Genomic DNA, 17,425 nt, shown 5'->3' with positions numbered 1-17,425 from the left:
ATTCTGGTAGCTATCGCCTACAGACCTCTGGATTACTCTTCTTCTCTCCTTCATGAATTTAGTACTGACTCATAATCTTTCTTTTTTTTCCCTACTCCTGCTCTCATACTAGGAGAACTCAACATACTTATTGGTACTCCGTCCAACACCCTTCCCTCCCAATGCCTCAATGTGCTCATTTCTCATACCTACTCCTCTATCCCACCTCAAGCACACACACAGATGGTTAGATGCCAAATCTTACTCCTACCTACAAATGCTCTTCTTCTGTGTTAATAAACTCTGAAAATTCCCTATTTCATCACAATCTATTGTTGCTCCTTATCTCCCTCAGTTTTAAAGCTCCAAACTTTATTTTTCATCCATACCATAACTGCCAACCTTCCTTCCCTTTTGTTCTTTCCCCACACTGGCTACCCTCTCCTAGGTTTCCCCATTTTGACTCTTTAGTGAACCAGTTCAGCACTACATTTCCTCTTGAATTCCTTGCCTCTTTATTCTACAGCTGTTTCCATCCCTAAAAAAGTCTTAGCCCTAAATTACTTCCAACATCTTGACTTCCTTCCTGTTCATATGATGCTGAATGAAGCTAGAAAAAAATCATGAAATTGTGCTGAATGGATCTACTATAAATTTATGTTACCAAATCTCATCTGGACCCTCACTTCAGCAGGGAAATCCTTTTACACCTCCCTGATTAACTCACTATTCCACTTAAACACAGTGGTTTTCTTTTCATGACTTTTCATAATCCCTCTGACATCCTAAAGCTCTGTTCCCTCATGCTTCCATCTGAGAACCCTGCCATAACTTTCACTGAAAAAGTTGGATCATTCATTGGGAGCTTCCTCTTCTTCCCTTCTCCTCAATTCATATCTCTCGGATGCCTTCTATCCCTATCTCTGCCTTCAACTCCTCTACCACAACGAGTTGGTCCTTTTCTTTGCCAAGGCAAGCTCTTTTACAGGCATAAGTGTAACCCATCCATTCTGTCTTCTCCAGCAGATTATGTTATGTGGAGATGCAAAGCATGGAATCCCTGCAAAGACATAGGGATAGCCTCACCCAGAATTCCAGGGGACCCCCCTGGAGAACTTTGGGTGAGGGGGCAGTTGAGAAGGGTTTGAGGCAGTTACTTTGTGGAGTTTGAAGTGCGCAGACACCCTGCTTACTACTCCACACTTGGGGGTTCACTTGAGAAGCCATAGTGGCATAGCCAGGGTGGTTACTATTTAAGGATTAGCCTGTTTAGTAGGGTTAGTTTATATCAACTTCATTACAACAAATATTTAGTAGATATTCATCAATAGCAAGAGAGCCAGTTTTAGTTAAGTGTCTCATCCCCTCCTGTGAGGGAGGAAGGGCAGCTTCAATCTCACAGTTCAGGGTCACCTTTCATTATCCTAAAATCCTCATTAACCTCTCTAGTTTACCTTGTTATTTCCTAATATAACCATTACCTTCAAATCTGCGCCTGGAAAATTGTTTGGGGGACACTCACAACTCAGTCTGGACATCTAGTTTGAATCCTGTCTGCTGCCAGTTTAAGATCTTCTCTGTCCTCAACAGTTAGATAACTAGCTTCTACTTACTCATCTAACTGACCTGTGAGGAATATAAATTAAAGAAAAGGAACATCATTGGGGTTTCAGCCATAACAAAAACTTACCAGGATCTGATCCTGTCTTCATACCCAACTGAAACAGCAACTGTTAGAGGGGGAGGGGTTTGAGAGCCAGGAGTGTTTAGCCCTCTCCTTTCCTCACTGAAGCCTGTCAATCTGTGGCTCTTGACTTGAAGCTGTATTTGGCCCTGACACATTTATCTGCTTCTCCAAATTATCTGTTATTATTATCATAAGACTCTTGGATGCCTTCTATCCCTTTCTCTGCCTTCAACTCCTCTACCACAATGAGTTGGTCCTTTTCTTTGCCAAGGCAAGCTCTTTTACACGCACAAGTGTAACCCATCCATTCTGTCTTCTCCAGCAGATTTTTCTCCTTCCACTATCATCCATACCCTCATTTATCTTCAGTCTCTTCTTGCCTACTGGCTGTTTCCCTACCGCTTATGATTGAACCCTCATCTCCCCATCCCCCTAGCACTTCTCTCTTGATCATCCATCCCAGTTAGCTATTGTTCCAAACTCTCCCTCTGGCTAGATTCCTGGAGAAAGCTACCTTCACTTCTTTCTCCCTTACTCTCTTCTCATCTCTTTAGTTTGGTTTTCAACCTCATCGGTCAAGCAAATTTTCTCTCTGAGAAAGGAGAGAATACACATACATCATTTTCCATTCTTCTTACACCTCATACCACTGCCTTCCCAGTACTCTGTTTTCCAGAGTTCCTGGCCTGGTTGCTGTTCCTTGCATAAGGCATCTCCAGACTCCTAGTATTTTCCCCAGCTATCTCCTATGCCTGGTATTCTCTCCTATCTCATCTCTACCTCTTGGCTTCCTTGATATTTGAATCTCAACCAAAATGCCCCCTTCAACAGTCTTTCCTGATCCCCTTAATTGTTAAATCTAGTGCCTTATTTCTGTTATCATCAATTTATCCTTTATATAGTTTCTTTGCATATAGTTGTTTGCATGTTGTTACTCCCTTTATACTGTTAGCTCTTTGAAAGCAGGTATTGTTTTTGTCTTTCTTTGCATTCCTTGTGCTTAGTTGTGCCTGGCTGCTGAATAAATATTAATAAACATTGATTGAGGGGGCAGCTAGATGGCTCAGTGGATATAGTCAGGCCTGGGTTAAAATAGGCCTCAGATACTTCCTTGCTCTGTGATCCTGGACAAATCACTTAACTCCAATTGCCTAGCCCTTACTGCTTTTCTGCCTTGGAATTGATAGCTAGTGTCCATTCTATAACAAAAGGTAAGGGTTTAAAAATAAACAAACAAATAAATATTTATTGCCTAATAGATCAAACTCTTACATTATAATTATATTACATTTTCTGGGGGGAAACTATTATCTTTATCCTTCCTTATTTTAGTCCCCTTGGAGACCAAGATTGTTCTTTAAAGTTTTCTTAAAACTTTTCCTCTCAGGGGCAGCTGGGTAGCTCAGTGGTTTGAGAGCCAGGCCTAGAGATGGGAGGTCCTAGGTTCAAATCTGGCCTCAGACACTTCCCAGCTGGGTGACCCTGGGCAAGTCACTTGACCCCCATTGCCTACCCTTACCACTCTTCTGCCTTAGAGCTAATACACAGTATTGACTCCAAGATGGAAGGTAAGGGTTAAAAAAAAAAAAAAAACAACAGAACCTTTTCCTCTCATGCTCTCCTTTAATCTTATTTCCAGCTTTTTTATAAGCTAGGTTTCTAAACTCATAAACAAACATTTTAATAAATGCAGTACTCAACACTTTTATCTGCCTCTCCTCTGACCAAAATCTCCCTTTCTGAGTCCCTGAAATTTAAAGGACCAATTTAAAATAGTGATGCCCTACCTAGCCACCTCCTATGTTTATCACTGGTTCCAAGACATCCTTCTCATCCATTCTAGCCATTCAAAATGCCTTCCTGGGTACTTTTTGGCCACCATACCTTTACATCTATTCTGCTGTTCTCACACCCAAACAAATAGATTCTGCCATGACTAAAAGGTATGTCACCTAATTCTTCTACTATTTAGCTCATCATCCTTGAAGACCAAAAACCTTTACTTGACCTCCATTCTCTCTATATATTGTCAAGTTCTGATAGATGAATTGCTTGTGGATGAGAAAAATGAGCTGGGCTTACAGGAGGGTTGAGCCACCAGACTGACAGATAAGACATGCAGATATCCTCTTGCTGGGTGGTGACAAAGTTTATTGATTTGGGGTGCACAATTTATAGGGAAAATAATTTAGGCCTTTTGCAGGAACAATGGTTGGTAATGATTTATAAGATGGAAACAATGGATATAGTAGTAGCTATAAGTAGTGTTTTCTCTAGAATAATAAATCACAGGTAACATAACAATCTTCTCACAGAATCCCTGTATTTTTATATTCTTGGCTGGACATCTAGTATTTAGGGAGAGGGAAAGTTTGTTTTTCTCATGTGGGGAACAGACTATATGCTTTATGATTTCTAGTTGATGGCTCTATATGTACTTAATCACTTATTTTATATATATACTTATATATGTTTATATATACTTAATAACTAACAAAATTATACTTAATATATATACTTATATATATGTTTTTATATACTTAATATATACTTAGTAAGTAACCAAGTTATACTTAATATACATAGTTATATATATATATATTTATATACACTTAATATATACTTACTAACAAAGTTATACTTTATATATAATATATATACTTATATATTATATACATAATACAATAACATTTTATTGGGACCTGCTCTTGGTCCTGGGGGCTATTTTAGGTTATTTGGGTTTTGATTTTACATAATCAAAATGAACAACATGGAAATATTTTGCATGATAACATATTTATAACCCAGATTGAATTGTTTACCAACTTCAGGAAGGGGAGGGTAGGAAGAGAGGGAGACAATTTGGATCCTATAACTTTGGAAAACATGTGGAAATTTGGTATTATGTGTAATTGTTAAAATATCTTTATAATTTAAAAAAGTGTAATTGCTTCATCTAGTTTTTTTGGCATTGTTGGAGAACTCCTAATGGGAATTGAACTTCACTGAAGTGTCACCATCTTTACTCTATGTTTTTAAAAAAGCTTTGGTTCCATAAGAGGTAATCCAAGATAGTGATAGTAGGAATTCTAATAATAGAAAAAATCCTGGGTTATACAAACCCTAGGCCTTGAAGCATTAGTCCTACCACAGGGAAGGAAGATGAAAAATGGAAGTAAGAACAACCTACTACATCCACCTAAACAATCTCAATGAGACTTCTTACTGACCATTTTATTTTTGTATTCCTTTCCCTGTTCACTTCTCTCCTTTTTGGTGACTAATTCATTATTCTATTTTAGATTCAAGTTCCATCTAAAATTCTTCCTTCTATAAGAAGCCTTTCCTGACAACCCTCCATTGAAGGGCCTTTTCTTTGAGACTTACCTCCAAGTTGGGGTGTATGAAGCAAGGACTGGCATGTCTGGTATGAAGCCTTATAGAGTCCTTTTCAGGACTGCTCTTCTACCTTTGATGTTCAACCTCTCACCCAACTCTCACCTCTGGCTCCAAGAAGCTACAGCATGGGCAGCAGCCACAACCTAATAAAATTGTCTTGCCAGATGGGCTAAAGCAGGTTGAGGATAAGCAATATGCTCAGCCCATCAGAGAATTAGTAGAGGATGTCTACCCCAAGCATGCGATATACAACTGCAGTGGAATGGGCAGGTGAGAACAATTTGTTTCAATGGCTATGAAGATGGCTGAAGTAGGTGCTGTTGAGCATTTATACCAGTGGTTCCCAAACATTTTTGGCCTACCGCCCCCTTTCCAGAAAAAATATTACTTAGTTTCCCCTGTCACATACTATCACCGGCCCTTTACAGTTATTCACTGCCCCCTAATGCACCTGTGGCCTTCACTGCCCTTCTGGATCGCTGCAGCACCCACCAGGGGGCGGTGGTGCCCACTTTTGGAATCACTGATTTAAATCTTGATCAAATATTGAAGACATCAAGGCCATTCATTGCACCCTGGGCCATTGTTAGTCATCTTGACTTTTGTCCTATCATCAGACTTCTTAGGGGTACACCCTTACCCCTCCTAAGTAATGAGCTCTTACTTATCTGGATGTTGGGATAGACTTCACACCTAGACTGTAAGTCCTGGTTCCCAGACAAAGTGGGTCAGACAGAGGGGAGGAAGGGGTCTTACCTCAGGAACCTATATAATGTTTGTGTCTACACCCAGTCATTGCATTTCTGCCTCACTTAGGCAGAGTGCCCTTTCTCATGAGAAAAAAAAAAACAACAAAAAACAAAAAACTTGTCCTTTCTACTCTCACTTTCTGACTCCAGGGTTTTTTTTTTTTTTTTTTTTTTTTTTTTTTTTTTTTTTGAGAGGACGGGGCACTCCTGCTCACTTTTATCCCACACATATATTTTCTACCTACTTAACTAAATAACTGTAATCTCAGTTTCAGAGGGTAAGGGATTGTTTTATTTTTTCCTTTACAGGCAGAATTTAGGCAAAAGCTTGGCACGTGGTAAGTGCAAAATAAATTAATTTCAACAAATCTTTATTAAGTTTTTATTATCTAGGCTCTGGGGATACCAAAGCAAAGACAAATCAATCCCTGCCAGGTCAACAATTTTGGTCCCAGAGGACAGTTGTAGGAGCAGTGGGTGAAAATTGCCACAAGGCTAATTTGAGTTTAAAGGAAAGAAAACTTCCAAATGACTAAGCTGTCCCAGAATAGAAGAGATTGCTTCAGGAATGGTAGGTTCTCCCTCTTTGGTGGTGTCAAGCAAAGGTTAGAGGATTACTTGTCTATATTATAGAGGAGATTCTTTTTTCAGGTAGAGGTTGGACTAGATAACCACTGAGATGCCTTCCAGCTCTGAAGTTCTATGATTCCATGAAGCCAATTCATCTCTCTGGGCCTCAGGCTTCTCATTATGAATAGATTGGATGAGATAATCTCTAAAGTCACTTCCAACTCTAAAACCATTGTCCTGGGCCTGCTTGGGCTGAGCAGCCTGATTTTTTATCTTTCCCTCCAACCAAATCTTATTCAACTCACTTAGTACTTATAGACTTTTCCCCTCCATTTGCACATAAAGGACTAGTTCCCACAAGCCAGGGTCTCAGTTGATAATATCATAGATAAGGACTAGAATGGGGGTCTGGTGTAAGATCCTCTCCTGACTCCTAGACCAGGGGTCCTCCAACTAGGCCACATTATATTTCACATGTTCACTCTCAAGAATTTTAAGCTCTTTAAAGACAGAAACCATTATTTATTCATCTTCTATCTCCATGGTCCCTTGAGACTGTTTTACACATAGCAGGTTCTCAATAAATATTTCTCCACTGGGATCCATTTCTTTGCTATTGCCCTGATAACAGGATTCTGCATACAGAGCTGCTCACTTTTCTTACACAATCAATATCAGCAGATAGTGTTAAAAAGAAAAGGGGCTGAGGACTTGCTCCTGGAGAGAACTGATCTCCTTTCTTTCTTTGTATCTCCTCTTACTATCTCCCTATAGATCTTCCTTCTAGATATTAGAGGATGGCTGGTATGTAGATCTTAGGGATAGTATGGATAAAGGAGGGATCAGGGGCCCAAGGCCTAAGCCAGCTATAGTTGGTGAAGGAGGAACACACACTCCTCTCACACTAGCTGTTGCTGTAATTTATCCCTCTCCTCCCTGACAGGCTTGGTTGGTTAAACCTGTCAGTGAATTCTTTCTAACAGTTGCCCAGGTTGGGACCTCTTGAGAGGTTAGGTAGATGGTTAACCTCTCTAGGCCCAACCTGAGGTTGGATTGATTGTTAACAGGCTATTGATTGGCTTTGGAAACCTTGGTATCTGACTGCATATTAGTTCTCCCTTCCCAAGGGCTGGAAGGTACTTGTTAAATCACTGTATTAACTATTGATGGGGAAAGGATAACAAGGTAATAGGTTTGGGAATTGGGAACTCTATTGCTATAGTTTGGCTACTAAGCTAATTGTTGATCAGGACTGGAGACTGCTAGGCTGGTAGAGGCTTGAGGTCTTCACCCTCTCACCAACTCTGACCTGACCTGGCCACAGCCAAATCAGAGAATAGGGAAGGCTATTTATTTAGATGCTGACTGATGATCTGTGTATTCTCTCAGCTCTACTACCAATAATATTGATGGGTCACTAGCTCTCTCTCAGTCAAGCACAGTTTACAGGTTACAGGTTCAGGCCTACCCTCTTCTTCTTCTACCACCCTTCACCTCCCTCTGTCCCAGTTCTTGTTCCAAGAGAAGTTTGCTCAAATCTCAGCTCTGAGTTCTGAGCCCCAACTGTAGTTCTTAGAGGGTATTTATAGGGTGGGGTCAACCGACTTTTGCCACTGGCTCAAGACACCTGGGAATATTCCGAATCTCTCAACTGCCATCCCTGTCAGTCAAGGTGGCATCCATCTCATCCCAGATAATGATCTTAACAATAGGAGCTATCACCAAATTAATATTCAAATCTGGAAGCTAGTTCCTAGAGATAATAGCTCAAATTTGGTCTGCTTCACCCCAATCTACACCATTTATGGCAACTTCTTATTTATGGTGAGTACGAAAAAAACCCCAGGACTCAGCTTGAATGCTCAGTCTTCACTGGAGGGATGGAGGTGGGTGCCAAAAGGAGGCTCAAGGGCTTCTAATACTTGATTAAGATTAATTCAACACTCATCCCTGATTTGTCTCCCAACTTTTAGACAGGATTTTAAGAGCGGCAATACAGCTTCCAGAAGATGAGTAAGAAAACTCTTTTCACACTTGGTGATAAGACCATTATCTAGCAGGGTGTTCTGCCCACCACCCAGGTGAGTTTAGCTAGTTTTTTTTTTCTTGAAAGACAAGAAAGCTATACCAAGACTTGATTGGCCTAGGAGGCTAAAGCTCAAATGCCATCTTAATTGATGCTGCCTCTGACATACTGCCTTGGCATTCCCTGGTTACCTGGAAGACTCACCCCAACTGGGTCAAGGCCCTTTAGACTTTGGCTGATAACTCAACCAACAGATCGCCACTTGGCCCTGTTGGCTAGATGGGTTTCCAAATGGAGGCCAAAAGAGCCAAGTCCACCCAATCTAAGAGTTGCAATATCTTTGTTGAATGTCTTTCCTATGCTATGGCTAAGTAAATTTCCTTTTTGTTAACTGCCAAATGACTTGAGTGTCTCATTTTGTTCCAAAAGGGTCCAGTCTGAGTCAATCTTTCACACACTCTCTCCCTTAGCCCTGCAGAAGAGGACTCCTCAGCAGCCTAAACTTCTCAAGACAGAGGCAAATGAAAAAGGACACAATAAACAGAGAATAGGGATTTAATGTATCCAGAAGTAAGTGTTCAGGCTAAAAAGGTTTTTCTAGAGGTGACCAGGTTCCCCTGGGCAGAGAAGTTCTTCACCACAGAGTACGAGTAGGAAAGTTTCTCCTCTGCTCAAGGACGGAGATGTCCTGGCTCTTGCTAGTGTATTTTGGAGCCTCCAACCCTCAAGGGTCAGGAAGTCCTCCATGAAGTCTAACCGATCTCTCCCTTTGCAATGCTGCTCCTCTCTAGTTTCTATGTCCTAAAAGGGCAAGGCCAAAGGAGAAGACTTAGGTATTCAGTTTCCTAGAGAGAAGCATGGCTTGTGGTTGGAACCTTTTTTCTGAGAACAGCAAGTTCATCTTCTGAGGGTGCCAGTATCATGTCCACAGGCCATTTCACCAGACCACCAAGGAGGAGGAAAAGATAGACATTATCATGATATCTGGGAAAGCATCTACTTCTTGCCAATTTCCTGTAGTGTATGGGCACCAAGCCCTGAGAAGGACTCAAATGAGAAGGCACTGAAGTAGAAGGAGTGCGAATAGTGTTATGACTGAAATGATAGGTATAAAGAGAATTCAGAGAATGAAAGTCAGTGTTTTCCAGTTCTCCAGAAGGGATCTGGTCAGGATATTGCAAATACAAACAGCACCTTATTACATGTATGTTCAGCCCAGCTGGCATATTGTCTTCTGCATGTCCAAGGAGGATGAGAATTCTATGTCTGGGAACATTGGCTTCTCCTGTTGTCTTCAACCCTTCAACACTATCATTTGGTGGCTTCATTCAACCGTCAGCAGAGGCATGAGGCCCAACTCCTTCAGTCGTTCTCTAGCCACAGCTTCCCATCCCCGGTTGGCCTGTGGGCTTCGAGGGGAAGGATGCAGAAGCCCTTCTACCTGCACCTCAGGCACCATGTCTGCCAGGGCCCGGCGAGCCCGTTGTTCTGCCAGGCGCCCCACTCCTATCACCAGGCGAATACCCAGGAGCTTCACTTGGCGTCTAAGGGCAGCATCACATATGCCCAGCAGCTGCTCCCTTTGCTTGGCAGGTAGCTCTGCGGGTGTGAGATTGCGTCCAGTAGAGGCCAAGAAAAGAAGAGGACATAAGTTGTGGACAAAGCAGTGTCTGAAGAAAGTCTCAGGTTGCCCACAGAGGGCACGGAAAAAGCCCCAAAATCGAGCACCACTCACCTCTGACTGTGGGCATTCTAGCCCCAGGATTGGCCGCTTGGGATGCTCCTGGGGTGGGGCTAACACTGTCCCCACAATGCCCAGCCAGTCCCGGACCACAGATACCTCCCCAAAGGGCACCTGTGAAGAAAGAGAGACATGAGAGTCACAAGAGTAGGGACGGGATCCCTAGGTTTTGGCATAATTTCCCCTTTCTACTCTCCCTAAGGAAACTTGGAGACTGGAGAGTGACTAGGTTCTAGGAATTGCAGGGCTCCTCTCCCCTAATTTATAACAAGAACTAAGGGTCTAAGACATTTTGTGCTTCTTGCCACCATTTTTGTTGCTGGGAATTGGAACAAATACAAGTTTGTGAACATTTTGGGATCTTGAACTAAAGGTACTTGGGACTGAAGGCTGAGAAAAGCCCTGTGGACAGAAACAAGTAGCCAGGATAGGGGAATAGGAAGGATTCAGTGTAAAATGAAGATGGATGGTGTAGCTATAGAGCACAGTCTGTCACTCCTCCCTGAGCTGACTCCTCATTCCTAAACCTCTAAGATTGTCCTGGAACTCATCACTGGAAGTCAAGGGATATCTACCTATAGCTTCTTCCTCCCATTGACTTCTGGAGCTGGAGTCTCCTTGTTGCACTGTAATCTTCTGAGCCCAGATAGAACAGAAAAGAAAAAGAGGGGAAGGAATTTTTATATTGTATATACCCACATGGTCTGAAGTAACTTTTTAAGATGCTATCTTTTTTGCAAAGTAGGGGGAGGAAGGAAGGATGGAGACAAAAAGCAAGGCCTTATTTTGCAATAAAATGAATTTTTTTTTCAGTGGACAAAAATAAAGGAAGTATATATGTACGTAGAGTGGGAGGCAGTTAGGTAGTTCCTGGGACCTAAGCAGTCTGTTCCCCAACTCTCCAGTTAGGCGGACAGTCATTAATCATTAGTTAGAGTCAATAAAAATGATTAAGACTCTTGCTCCAGAGATTACATTCTCACATGCCTGTGATCCCTTTTAAAGAGGCATTTACTCATTCATCCTAGAAAATGCACAAACATTCTGACCTCCCAGCCCTGACTACTATGATTCTCTTTAATCCAAAAGAGAGATCCAGCAATGGGAGCCCATCTCAATATCTTTTCTACTTCTTACTTCCATCCTTCCTTATTTGGGTTCCTCTTTTTTGCTTTAAAAAGAACCTAGAACTTTCTCAGAGTTCCCTCTCAGGAATGGGGGTGCGGGTGGAGAGATAAAAGGTCTTTTATCTTTTTCTTTTTTCTCCTCTTTCTTTTCTAGAGATAGGAAGAAGTAAAAATCAAAGTGCAGGGATGGGGTCAAAGGGGCTAGACAACTGTGGAAGGAAGGGTCCCCGAAACAATCAGTGAATCAAAAGGGTAAAAGGCAACATAGTTAACAGGCTTGTCTATCAACCATCAGCAAAATAAAGAAAGAATCTAAAGTGACAGAAATGAGCAAAGGGAATGGGAGACCCCATAGCTCTATACATGTCCACAAATTCTCCACCTGATTCATTTATGTGCATTTCCCCCAATACAACCCAGGCATCTGGATCATCAATGTTACCTCCCTCCATCCTCTAACTCAAAGACCCTCTCACCCCAGTCTGGGCCATGCCGAAGGGCCCTGGATTCATGCCCAAAAACAGCACTTTCTTGGGACCTTGACAGTATCTGGTAACATAGTTTCGGTGAAGCTCCAAGGCATATTTCAAGGGATTATAAATAAAGCCCACAGGCTCTGAGAACTGAAGTTTGTCCAGTTCAGCATTTAGTCTTAATTCTTCCTCTAGGAATTCCTGGGCCAGGCTGGAGGGAGAGCTGGGAAACTTCAGCAAGTCAGGTTCCTCTGGGAGGCCCAATGGGGAAGCCAGTGGCTGGGACATGCTGATATCACCTAGGAAAAGCAGAGAGATCCCCAATTCACTATGACATTGGAGAAAATCCATACGACAGAGTTTCTTGGCCTCCATGTAGAATTGCACCCAGTCCATTCCATCTAAATTATCCTCCCCACTGGACCATTTCAAATGCCTTTCTTTTCTATGTCCCACGAGAAGAAGATTCTATAAATTTTCTGAAGCTTCAACACCTTATTGAGAAATTTTCTTGGGTTTGACTGCAAATCATCTTGGCACAAAAGAAAAATTTCCCCTCTTGAAGCTCTTATGGAAGCCTCAGGATGGCTTATTCTCTCCTCTTCCATTCCTAGCCAAACCCTTCTCTATTAGCCAGGTCCCTGCTAGTTTTAAATTTTAGGAAACTAAGGTATGTCTTAGAAGCTATGATAGATAAAAGAGCTGGGAGGCCAGGAGAGTTGGAATACAGTTTAAAAAGGAATGCATGCATGATCTGGATTTGGAAGGGCAGATCTTAGGGCTGGCTGTTTTACCAGGTTCACCATCAATGCTACAATCCTTCCTCTTCCCTGAATGACCTTTCTGCTAATCATTTCTTCCTATACTCAAGAACAACAGTGGCCTAGACCTTCAGTTATAATGGTAGGCTGAGGGGGCAGCTGTGTGGCTCGGTGGATTGAAAACCAGGCCTAGAGATGGGGGTCCTGGGTTCAAATCTGCCCTCAGACACTTCCTAGCTGTGTGACCATGGACAAGTCACTTAATCCCCATTGCCTAGCCCTTACTACTCTTCTGCCTTGGAGCCAATACACAGTACTGACACCAAGACCAAAGGTAAGGGTTAAAAAATTATAATAATAATGGTAGGCTGCAATGTTCCCTTCACCAACTTCCCTCCGCACAATTTGGAAATATTCTTGCACCTGTACAATACTGAAACATTACTGCATTCAGGCAGGCCTGCTAGGCATCCTCAGCATCTCTTGCCTCTAAACCCAAAATCTTCTGACTTCGGGTCGAATTCTATTTCAGGAAAGAGTGCTCCCTCTCCCGCAACATACATTCTAAGTTCTAAGCCCCTAGCTTTACCCATCCAGCCTCATCGTTCTAAGGCAAACCACTGAACCTGACTCCTAGCGCCTCTTTTCCCCAAGAGATTTCGCGGATTTCCTCAAGATTCCTCTAACGCCTGGTACTACAGGTTCAGCACTCCCCAAGCCTCCCACCTTCAAGAAAACAAAGAGCCAATTCTCACCTGGCACTCTAGCCCCAGCTCTCCATGAAGACTCAGGATCCGCGCAGAGGACACTGGGTGATGTAGTCCGTGCCGACGTTGGTGTAAGAGAGGGTGGGGAGGAGGAGACTACAGCTCCACTCATTACTTCCGCTGGAAACACTGTTTCCAACCCCTGGATAGCCCTCACCCTGGGCTCAAGGCATGCTGGGGATTGTAGTTTACCTGTTTCTTCCTCTATGTGCCTCACCTGTCGCTTCTTTTTCTCACTTAATATTTTTCTTTCTCTCTTTCTTTCTCCCCTCCCTGCCCCCTTTTGTTTATCTATTTTCTCTTCTTTCTACTCTCTTTTCTGTTTGTTTTTTTTCTTCTCTATCCTCTTCATTTCCCCTTCTTTCACTACTTTCCCTTTATTATTTCCTCTCCTTTCTTTTGGAAAGTTCTTCTCCTTTCTACTTAAGAAACACAGGCTAAAGAGACTCACAGAGAAAATAAACTGATTTCCTGATCCTCAGCTTTCAGTTTCCATTCCAAATATGCTCTTAGAATCTCTGGGTTCCTTCAAGATTTTGCTCAAATGTTACCTTCATTAGCCTTTATTGATCCCTTCACTCTCTCCCCTCAGGCCTTCCCTCCTAAAACTGCTTTGTATGGTATACGTTTTGTGTAAGTCTTGTATATACACTTGTGCATGTACATGCTGTCTTCCCTTCCCACTAGAATATAAGCTACTTGAAGGTTGAGATGTTCCATTTTTGTCTTTGTATCTCCATTGACAAACACAATGCCTGACACATGATAGGTGCTTAATAAATGTTTGTTGTTTGATTGATTGCTATCTTCCATTCAAAGCTGAACTCCCTCTCTTGGGCCTAAGCTCTGTACTTTTAGATTACAAAACAAGCTTCCTCTTCTGCCCCTTTCATTCTTTGTTTTTGTTTCTGTCTCTCTCTGCCTCTTTCTTTTTGTTTCCTTCTTTCCCTCTCCTTTCCCTCTTTTCTACCTCATTCTAATTTGCCTTCATGTTCTCCCTTTTTTTGTGAATGATAAGAATTCTGTTTCACATATCATGTTGGAATGCCTTCCTGCCCCCAGAGGAGACTGAGGTACAAGCCTAATAAAAGCTTAACCTCATAACATGTACTTCGAAACCCCTAAAGGTCAAGAATCTCTCCTTCCCCCATCAACCCTTTTTAAAGGTCATCCTGTCAACACACATGCCTCTTTGTTGGATGGGCCCTCCCTTGGAGGTCTTCTCCTTTCTCTTCCCTGGATTTTGCTTCTGATTTTCTTTACCCATGATGGAAAGCAAGACGTGCTTTTTAGGGGGTAGCTGAGAAAGGCAACATCTCTAAGTAATTTGAGCTCTTTTAGTTAAGACTTGTCTGCTCAGTCTCTTTTAGTTTTATATATATATATATATATATATATATATATATATATAATTGTATTCAGTTATATTGTATTCATATATATATATATACTACAATAGTGGTGGTGGAATGGGGAAGTGACTCCACACTGGCCTTCTCCTTCCTTAAAAACAGGAAACTTTATGAGTCATTCCTACTGTAGGAAAATATAAGTAATGGGGTCACCAGGGATATTAAAAATCAACTATGGGGTTTGTGGGAACACTCTCTGGGATGTAAGAGAGACTAAAACTGAACACTGAAGTCTTGTACAGCTACACCACTCCCAACTGAAAAAATAACAGCCAACTGTCACTCTGGCCAGAGGCCTTGAATTAACTGACAAGGTAACAAGGTGAAATTGGGTTTTAATTAGAAACAACTAAAAGGAGGGATAGGAATGACTACTCTAAAATCTTAACACCTAATAACAAAACCCAAAGGGACAGGGAAGGACTTATTCAACTACACTAATCTAAGCTATCTAACTAACAGGGCCCAGGGAGCTATACTGGAGTCTTTGGGTTTCTGCCTCAAACCTGGGACCTGCCAGGCTTGAGTACAGCTGGGGTTTTTGTGACTTTGGGATTCTCACTGCAATCCACTGATGATGTCTGGATGCCAGGAGCTAAAGTTGTCTCAGGAACCAAGTAGAGAGGGTTTTGCTTGAAGCACTGTCCTCCAGTTCTCAAACTTCTCCTCCTCTCTTGGCTTTGTAGATCTTGTCCTTTTTAGATGCCACACCACACAGGATCCAGGGGAAAACAGGAAGCAGGGTGTCCTTTGCTCTGAGGTCTCCCAGGCTGGCAACAGTTTTTGCCCACCAGTAATGGAGTCCACACTCAGGGCACAGCCAGACTTCCTCCTCCTTCATTCCAACCTGGAATTCCCAGCTCCAGCTCCTTCCTGCTAGGTACTTCCTAATCAATATATAATCAATACCTAATAACCAGCTAATCTAATCTTACTCATAACACTATTTCCCATTTTTTCCCCTTTACAGCTTTGGAATGGAAATTGAAGGCTAAGGATCATGAACTCAGCTGATTTTCTGTTAGTCTTTTTTCCCTGTATTTGTCTCTTTTTCTTTTTCTCTCTGACCTAATTGCTATATCAAAAGTTTTTTTTTTTTTTTTTTTTTTTTTAGTCCTCATTCTCCTTGACCTTTCTGCTGCTTTTTAAACTATAGACCAGAGGTATCAAATATGCTACAGGCAACACTCCTGGGTGTGATTGAACCATATTAATATGTTATTGGGAAGTCTTTGCAAAATAAATTAAAATGGAATAGGACACAGATAATGTTAACCTGTAGTTTTCTAGGACAATATGTGTCCTGCAGTGTTCTTGTGTATGGTTTAGTGGGTCCATTTCTCTTTGAGAAAGAGAAAGATAGAAGGGAGCTGTTGATTTCTCCCCTCGCTCCCCACAATGTCTCCCCCAAGGTCATCAAGGGACAGTGAGCATCACTTAGCATGGTAGAGATTGATAATAGACATTAAGAAGGAAGGATTTCTTGATTCTATGGTAGGGGATACTCAAGGTAGGGGGACCTGGTGTAGTGGAAGGAGATCTGAATTTTAATTCTAACTGTGTGATTCTAGGAACCTCCTCCCTTAGCTTCTCTGGCAACAGCACATAAGGGGGGCTTTTTAACAGAGTAAGAAGCATAAAATACTGAATACAAATTGAAATCTGCCTCCCTGGATGTTCCACTGTTGTAATCTCTGTGTCTTTATTCGTTTCTTCATTGACTAGTTCAGTACTTACTGGGAACAGAGAGATGATCTTTGTTTCTTTTTACCCTTACCTTCCATCTTATTATCAATATCAAGTATTGGTTCCATGGCAGAAGAGTGATAAGAGCTGTAGGCATTGGGGCTTAGTGACTTGCCCAGTGTTGGATTTGAACCCAGGACCTCCCATCTCTAGACCTGGCTCTTATTCACTGACCACCCAGCTGCCCTGAGAGATGATCCTAAAAGTTGTTTCATCCTGAAGACCTTCTGTAAAATAGAAAAAATAATACTTATATTTCAGAACTTACAGAGATGTGGGGAAAACATTTTGCCGTATTAAAAATAGTTATTATTAAGTGTCTTAAGTGAGGGCTGATTAACTTTTCTCAGCTTTTGTTTTTTCATCTTCATATTGGGATGGTAATACTTGAGAAGCCTAGACATCATGACACATTTACAGAAGCAGCTTGAACATAGTGTGTAAGCTCTACCCCAAGTAGCCTCATTAGCTTAGAGCCAGAAGGACTCTTAGAAGCTATCTTTTCTGACCCCTCATTTTACAGAAAATGTTACTATTAAAAATATCTAAAGAGACTGATTTCTGAGTAAGAATTTAAATGTATTGATTATGTTAGGTTTATGGGTCAGGCCAGCATCCTAACAGATAACATGATCTAAGTCTCCATCGCTCTGTCCAAAAAAGTACAACCTGAGCCGGATTAGACAACTTATTAAATAGATTTCTGTTTTTATTGTTAAGTATTTTCCCATGGTTCCATGATTCATGTTCTCTCCTCTCCCCACTCCTGGAGCTGACAAGAAATTTCACTGGGTTATACGTGTAATTAAGTAATTTTTTAGAAGCTCATTATTCAGCTCTTTCCTTGAACATCCCAAGCATCTTCAATTGATGATAGCTAATTAAGAGGTAGTCCATCAACCTATCCACCCTTCCCCAGCCCCACTGATAGACTGGTTACATTCTGCAGAAAAGAATCCTTTCCCCTTCAATTATTAACCAAATTCTG

The 17,425-nt window shown here is 41.7% G+C and overlaps 1 protein-coding gene across 1 annotated transcript; it reads right to left on the bottom strand.

Annotated features, from left to right (window-relative positions):
* Positions 1-8,966: 8,966 nt before the first annotated feature.
* Positions 8,967-13,391, bottom strand: SMUG1 (single-strand-selective monofunctional uracil-DNA glycosylase 1). The gene is made up of 3 exons (XM_044679044.1): positions 13,268-13,391; positions 11,755-12,050; positions 8,967-10,265 (listed from the first exon to the last, which is right to left on the bottom strand). Exons 1-3 carry the CDS (start codon positions 13,389-13,391, stop codon positions 9,735-9,737), a joined length of 951 nt encoding a protein of 316 aa, XP_044534979.1. The 3' UTR covers positions 8,967-9,734.
* Positions 13,392-17,425: the final 4,034 nt, after the last annotated feature.

Source organism: Gracilinanus agilis, chromosome 5 (genome assembly GCF_016433145.1).
Source record: "Gracilinanus agilis isolate LMUSP501 chromosome 5, AgileGrace, whole genome shotgun sequence".
Lineage (NCBI taxonomy): Eukaryota > Metazoa > Chordata > Mammalia > Didelphimorphia > Didelphidae > Gracilinanus > Gracilinanus agilis.
Note: the sequence above shows the minus strand (reverse complement) of the source record. Positions and strands in the feature narration are given on the sequence as shown.